The sequence below is a fragment of the Lepisma saccharinum genome, chromosome 25 (genome assembly GCF_977018435.1).
Source record: "Lepisma saccharinum chromosome 25, izLepSacc3.1, whole genome shotgun sequence".
Lineage (NCBI taxonomy): Eukaryota > Metazoa > Arthropoda > Insecta > Zygentoma > Lepismatidae > Lepisma > Lepisma saccharinum.
Window position 1 is genome coordinate 25,557,991 of NC_139253.1, and position 7,988 is coordinate 25,565,978.

The window sequence follows — 7,988 nt, forward strand, 5'->3', positions numbered from 1 at the left end:
AATTAACAACATCTTCAGTAAACTATCATCTAATCTATACCTGCTAAAACAAATGGCTGAATATAATTTAACAGAAATTAACAAAAGCATATATTATGGACTAATTTACCCCTATATTGAATATGGCATAATAGCTTGGGGTGGATCATTTTATAATAATACTGTCAGAATACTGAGACTTCAAAAGAGAGCACTTAGTACAAACTAGGCTGTAGGGAATCTTGCAAAGAGTTTTTCAGGAAGAAACAAATAATGACAATATACATCTATAAGGCTATAACGTTTGTTCTAACCAATTACACAACCACAATACAAGAGGGAAAGATAATTATTACCAGAACCAACACAGACTCAATATCTCAAAACAATCACCAATGAATGCGGGGAAAATATTCTACAACCAGCTGCCTCATGACATAAAACTGATATCTCTAAAACAATAAACAAATACAAACAATAAAAGATATTTGAGAGAGAGCTCTCTACAGTATCAAAGAATTCATGGAACAAGACAATATACGGCCAATGTACTAAACAATATGTATTTTAATTGTATTCTTATTTCAATCATGGAACAATGATAATGTGTTTTTATTTTTATTGTAGTGTAATGAAGTGTATTTTTCAATTTTTACTTTGGTGAAGTGATGTAATGTACTACACAATGTTTCTTCTTTTTTGTTATGATGTACTAAACTAATTATTATTTCATTATGTATCTTGACGTTTTACGTGCCCTTTTAATCAAGGGTCAACGGAAGAAAATAAAATTCAAATTCAAATTCAAAATAATAATAGTAATAAAATAAAATGCTCTTATGGAGAATATATACATTCAATACAATTTCATTTCACAGGAACGTCTTCAATCCAAACGCCAACCAAGACCGACCAGTCAGCATCCACTTCCTCATATGGCTTCACTCCAAACAAACAAGTCACAAGCGAAGACAATGTATTTAACTTCCGCGATGCCAAAGTGCAGGAGTACTTGTCCAGTTTATCCGAAGCCGAGTCTTCCAGTAGCGGTAGTGCACGCCCAACGGTGGGTAGCCCCTGCGCTTTTGACTTTGAACCATATCAAGTTGACGATGCTGTCAACGCAACCTCAGTTCCTGTTGGCGGTGCCGGCCAGTCAAAGGCTGATGACCGCCTTGCCTATCCTAGTGAGTCGTCATCTGCCGATATGTTGAACAGGCACGAAGGACCGATTACCCGATCGCGTAAACGAAAACTTGACAACACAAGTTCCTCAGGTGGCAGTGATAAGAGTGTTAATGGTGATGAGTGCTTGAAGAAGAAGAAGAGATGTAGAACTCACAAGAAAAAACGGTTGCCGACAATTCAGTTGGATTAATCCTGCCGGAATGGTATCCTCAGCATTTTTTTTATCGAGTACTACAGCAAATGAAAGACAACTGAACTGCAAAGTCACTATTTTGTAGCTGTTACGTGAACTGCATCGTAAACAAATTTTTGATACAGACATCTGACTGTGCTTATACATTTTTGGAATACATGAATGCACATTTAAATTGTGTTGAAGTATTAACGGTGAAGTTTTCTGTGCTGATTTTCATTTCATGAAAATTTCACTCCCAGTGTGATGTGAAGCTCAATGCAATTGTCAAGTGTAGTAGTGTAGAACTTGGGGTAAATGATGTTTTCTTTCATGAACAACACTTTAGGATGAAGGGATGAGTTCTCCCAGTGTATACATTCCACTGTAAAATATCTTAGCGAAAAAATTATGGCAATTTTCAGTGTCTTGCACAAATTTAGACACTCTTTGTAGAATTCAAGACCAGGCAATAACATTACATGTTTTTGCCTTATTTCGCGATGAATTTTAAAATACCAGATGGTGTAATTAATGCCTCATCTCATGTGTGAATCTGGTGCCGTTATGATGCTATTTAAAATGACCTTGTGCATTGAGTAACAGTATATATTTGTTGATTTGAAATCTAAGTTGAAGGAAATCAAAATTCATTAGCTGCATATATTGAATGAGCAAGGTTGTCAGGTTGTCATAAAAATCCGAGGGAACTGACAGTCTAGAAAGCAGTATGAACCAACTATGAATTCAAAGGTACCATTAGAGCATGAAAATTATTTATATCAAGGATTTGAACTGCACTACTTGGTCTATTACTGTGCACGAGGACATTTACTTAAGTATTTTTCTTAAAAAAAAAGTATTATAATCCATTTTACCTGTAAAGGATTTCGTCGCATCAAAATCGACAAAATTAATATATAGTTTAATTGTAATTTTGTCAAAATTTTCAAAAAGAACAAATGGAAATAACTAATATCTTAATTGTTAGGTTTCTTATATGCTGACTTTCTATTTTGGACAGAAGGTATCCTGGGACCACATGTAGATACATCATGCGTGACGGCAATAAAAGGATATAGAATGTGAGGAAAAAAAGTGTAAAATTGAACTTTAAAAGTATGGTTTAAGTGAACCGAATGTGAATTGAATCAAAAGTGCAATATTAATTGAAACTTTTGAATTATGATATTCAATGTTAACACACAGCTATAGCTGAAAGCCTTAAAAACTTGTTTGAAGCGTGAATCTTGGTACATATGTCAAGCTTAGGAACATCTAAGATACAGATGTATTTGAATTAAATTTTTGCTCAGAGATAGAAGTAAGAATTATTTTCCTAGCATATTTCATGTAGGCAGTCACAGTACTGATGCTATTTTCATACTAGAGTTTTGAAAATGTAGTGGTAGTACAATGTTTATTGGTATTATACATTGGACAGAGCATTTGTTGCAATTATCAACTTCCTTTGTCAGTATTTGGTACTTTCATTCAAAGTGTTTCTTTGCCAAAATAGTTATTTGATAATTTTCAATTACTTTGATTCATTTTGTAGAGCAGAACTTCTTTTAAATCAATATGCACAACCAAAGTGAATTGGAATTATGTCAATTAATAGTCAATAAACTCATTAATGAATTTTTTTTTTCAAAACATATTTAAGAATAGACTAACAGCCTGGGAATTAATTTGGACAAGTATTTTAAAACTGATACATGTAAAACTGACTTAGAAACACATTACAGCTAAGTTTCTTTATGTTGATAACTTTAGATTAACAGTTTTGATTTCTAAATTATAATTTTACACAAATTGTGCGAGCTAAAATTAATATGAATATGCTACACATTAGCATAATGAAAGTAATTAGAAGAAATATTTATTATGGTATCACTACTAAGCGTAATTAAATTATGTTACTAATAAGAAAAAGTGAAAAATAATTCTGCTGAAATTGTGTTCAACTATTCTAATCTCTGTTAAACACATGAGTGTGCATTGACCTCCCTGTTGATTTCAGATAGTGTGTACATTGACGTTGTTGATTTTGGATATTACATTATTTTCAGGGTACGTGAATGATTATGTTTCTAACAGATACCTAAGATATAATATAGAGCCAAAAGTACCATGAGAACGTAGAAAATGTAGTACCTGGCTTTGTATTTAGATTACTAGTCAGTAGTATATATGTATTTTCATTTCCGCTAAATGAAACTTGCACAGTTAATTGTTTTAATGATTTTAAGTCCATTCCCTTGTTTGCAATAAAGTGCTGCTTATTTTGAGGGTGGATGTTATAAATTAACTATTTGTACATAAATCGTGCAATTGTGATAAGCTGTGATAAAAAGCAGCTTTTGCTACTAATGCAGTGTTGTAAGATTGAGAAGGTTACTAGTGATTTAAAAAAAAGTATTTTTCACTATATATATGTGTGTGTATATTGCATGTTATTGTGTAATTCCATTTTAAGGAAGAATGCAGAGAAAATAATCTTATTTTGCTAAAATGAAAGGATATCATAAGAGCTAGTATTTTCAGAAGAGTGTTTGTTACTTAAAAACATATCTACATTAGGAAATGTACGTGCGTGATGTCCCAAGTACTATTTTGATGTCTTAGTTTCGTAACGTCTTGCCAGAACGTATGTACATTTGGATGCTAGATGAATTAGATGTTTTTGAAAAAAAAAATGGCATTGACAATTTGTTTCAATAGTTGAAAGTGATATTATTGTATAACTTGGGTTCACAGAGTAAGGCAACATGACGCCTATGTGGATTTCACATTCTCAGGTATGTTTAACATATTGGTGCATAAACGAATGCCTTGCATTGTTGAGGATAGGAAAAATATGATAAACTCATAGAGTTCCTTATTTTGTTAAAGTAAATTCATTATTATGTGAAGATTATATAAGTAATAGTTGACACATTTATTTAGCATTTATTAATTGTTTCACAGCACGCCACATTGTAGGTTAAAGTAGCGGAGATCTTGTATCGAGTAAAGACTTTTTGTTAAAATAAAGAACAATGAATTTTCTTAAAAGGGCTGGGTTTAGTTGCTTTCTTTGCATACTTTTTTTTGTGCATTCACAATTTATAAGATCACAATTTATGTTAGATCGGCAGCTGTTGATAATGTTAAGCAAATGGGTCATATTATTTCTTCTTTGCAAATAATGCTCTGTTATGAACAAATGAACTAAGTTTGTTTAAATTTCAAAACTTAAATTGATATATGTATTATTACTGTAAGAATTATCAGGACATCTTGTATTTTGTAAAGGAGTTAGATATATATTGAAAACAAAAATATCTGTAAAAAGTGAAACTCGATATCAAAGCATTAACCGTCATAAATTAGGTACTTATGTTAAAACTGAATGGACTGGTCAAAGCTTGAAATACACAGAGAGGAATTAAATATTTTGTTGCCTTATGATATTGTTGTTCATGAAAAAATGCATGTGTTGTTCATGTATGGTCCAATGAATGTCACATGAAATACAGTGAAAAAAATGACTAAAGATTTTGTTTTAGAAAATGTTGTTGAAGACATATGTGATGGAAGGTCTTGTCTCAGGACAAAGTCTTTAATTTGTATTTACAAAAACAGATATTTATTTCCAATTGTAATGTAAAGTAATATATTGTAAATCCTTGTTATATGTATATACAAAAATATATATAGATGTTGGGATTAAATAAATATTCTGATTTTCTTTAAAGTTAAGAACATATTATTTCATATGCCTTATTTGTTTATTGCTATATAGAAATATGTTGAAAATATGTATTGTATACTTTGTTATTTAGCTTTCTTACTATACTTTGTCCCAGGAATCTGTAGAGCAAGAATAAGAAAATGGTCGCCTTCAGTCACTCCTCAATGTTGGAGCAAACTGAGGCAACAAGGCCACTTGAGGCACTTGCTACTTGATTGATTGATTGATTGAGTTGGTGTTTTAAGTCCACTTTATGCACAGAATCAGGACTGGGCCTACAGTTTAAAATGATATCTGAACCACTATTTGCCCCACCGGATATCGAACCTGCGACCCACTTGATTACAAGGCAACGACACTACCAGTGCGCCATCTCAGAGGCACTACTTGCGAATTGAGTGTTGCAAGGTAGCAATTGCAACATCAGGGCACAGGGATTTCACATGCTACCTGGAGTCAACATAGTCGTCTGCTAGTGGCTAGATGGTGGACAGGGGCAACATGCAGAAAAGCTTTAAGGGTATAATGTACAAAGAGATGGCTTCTGATTACGTTTACATAATTGTAAATACCGAACGTAGCATTGTTCATAGTTATTGATATAAATGAATGTAAATAGATATCTTTCTTAACTTTCTGGCCTTTCAGTCAGGCACGTATCCAGAAGGGGGGCTCAGGGAGCTTGAGTCCCCTCCGAAATTTTTCGATTTACACTAGATAAAATGAGGTTTTTGGCTTGTGTGTGTGAAATAAAATATTGTGATTATAATTTAAAGCGATGTATAATTATCGAGGAAAAGTGGAGAATGTTCTAGAACCCTGAGGGATAACCCTGTTATTGATAATATTGTATGTAAACTTTTCTTGCTCTGTCGGTGTTGTCGCAATGAACTTGAACATTATTTAAAGATTTGTCAGCATTTGGAAATTGCACAACAAAGCACTGTTGAAGGCAGCGCCATGAGTCGGGCGATTCGTTGGATTACTAATTCCCTGAAAAGTGAATACGAGGCGGAGTCGAACTACAAAACATTTTATGTGCGGAACATTCCAGAATATAATATGGATATAAATACGCGGATTCAATTTTACGGTTGGTCTGTACAACAGAATCATTCAATAAGACTTCAGGAGGAAGTGTGACAGTCGATTAGTGATCAGTCAGTGTCCATTGACAGTTTTATAAGATGTAGAGATTAGGGGGGAGAACTAGTGACACATTTTGCTGGAAAGTGCTGAAGTCTACCACTATTACAAGTTTGGGTCCAAAGCTGAAGACATTGCCGACAGTGTAGTGCTAGTTTCGGGTCATGAGCCAAAGAGATCGGAGGTCTCTCAACAGGCCCGTAGCCAGGAATTCTTTGCAGGGGGGGCAAAGTCAATCCTAGAGGGGGCAAATTTTTAATACATTGCGTCACATTGGCAAATATAGCAGGGTACACAGAGGCATTTGCCCCGTCCCCAAAAGAGATAAGTAACAGAAAAGGGATGATATTTTGAAACTCAACGAATATAAAAAAAAAACTTCGAGCAACATTAAATAGCAATATTTCGATATGACCTTTCCAGACTGCTAAAGAATATAAAGTTTAACATAAATAGGCTAATAGGGACTGTATCTACTTGATATTTACAGGTCGATAATGTTAATAGGCGATTAATATGTACCAACAGATTTGGGCCTATCTGCAGAACTGATTAAGGGAGCCATTTATAAATCATGCTTCATAATGATTCCCTCTAGTTTCCAGTATGAATGATTTTTACGCACAAGGGAATCTAACGACAATCCAACAACACTATTCTGTTGTGTTATGCAAGAAAAATCGAATTAGTTAAATAATAATGGTTGCATATTATCTACACTTGATGAATTGTGTAAAAATTTGTAATATAGTTTTTTGTACATGTACATGAAAGCATGGGTCCCTTAGTCCACCACGGAATCTATTTCCTTCAAAGGGGAGTCTCTTGCATCACTACAGACAATGTTTGTCTACTGGTTACCTTAACCATTTTGCAAAATATTGTGTGAATTGTATTACATCATAGTTGAAATGCATGTTTTGACACATGACAAACAAATTGGAATCCCTTGATTGATCAATGAGTTCTTGGATTACAGTGTCATCATTAATATTTCATATTAAGTTTCATAGAAAGAAATTGTTTTAATAGGGCGCAAATAATTTTACAGGACGCCATGGCATAGATCGTTTGGCTCTCAGGGCCGACTCTCGCCGCCTCATAGCTCTGAGCTTGGACTATAAGAACAAAAGGGATTGCGAGCGAAGCGAGCAAGAAAATTTTACGAAATGTATTTTTCTTTTTATAAAATTTGAAATCGAGGGGGATAATTGCCCCTCTGTCCCTTATTGCAAGTGCCCTTTGCCGTCTGGAAGAAAAATGCAAGAAACACGTAAAAACTAATTCCATCATGAGTATCCAATTGTCCTGCTATTCTTATATTCTCCTAGGCTTGTTATTTTACTTCAATGTTTGCTTCCTCTAGAATGAAATTCCGTCCAAGGTAGGGGGGGGGGGACATTTCCCTCTGCCCCCTGTGGTTGCGGCACTGTTTATGAGTGTATCTTCATCAATTTCACGTCATCACTCATTGTTGCGATTAGCTACGTGGCAGAAAAGCAAAGGAAAGTAACAAAAATCAAATATCCACTCCCTCCTCTCTCTACCACATGAATCACTATTATCAAAAGGTAGACTTGGGAAAGAAAAAAATTTAAGCAGTTCCAAGTTCATAGCAACACATCCAAGAAAAACTTCCGAACACATTAGGCGCTTTTAATATAAGACTACTCAAAATGTCACAACTGTTCTAGATACTGAAAATTGCGAAATCATTTCCCAAAGTTTGAATCTGGGAGGGAATTTCCCCCCAATCCTGATACGACA

The 7,988-nt window shown here is 34.1% G+C and overlaps 1 protein-coding gene across 2 annotated transcripts in view; it reads left to right on the top strand.

Moving 5' to 3' along the window:
- The window catches only part of LOC145978909 (ribosomal protein S6 kinase alpha-5-like), a 460,399-nt gene extending 455,336 nt beyond the window's left edge, over positions 1–5,063 (top strand). For both annotated transcript variants that reach the window (XM_083111867.1, XM_083111865.1), the window contains exon 17: positions 858–5,063. In XM_083111867.1, the coding sequence (XP_082967993.1) occupies positions 858–1,357 (500 nt within the window). In that variant the 3' untranslated portion in view covers positions 1,358–5,063. The remainder of the gene's footprint in view (positions 1–857) is intronic.
- Positions 5,064–7,988: the final 2,925 nt, after the last annotated feature.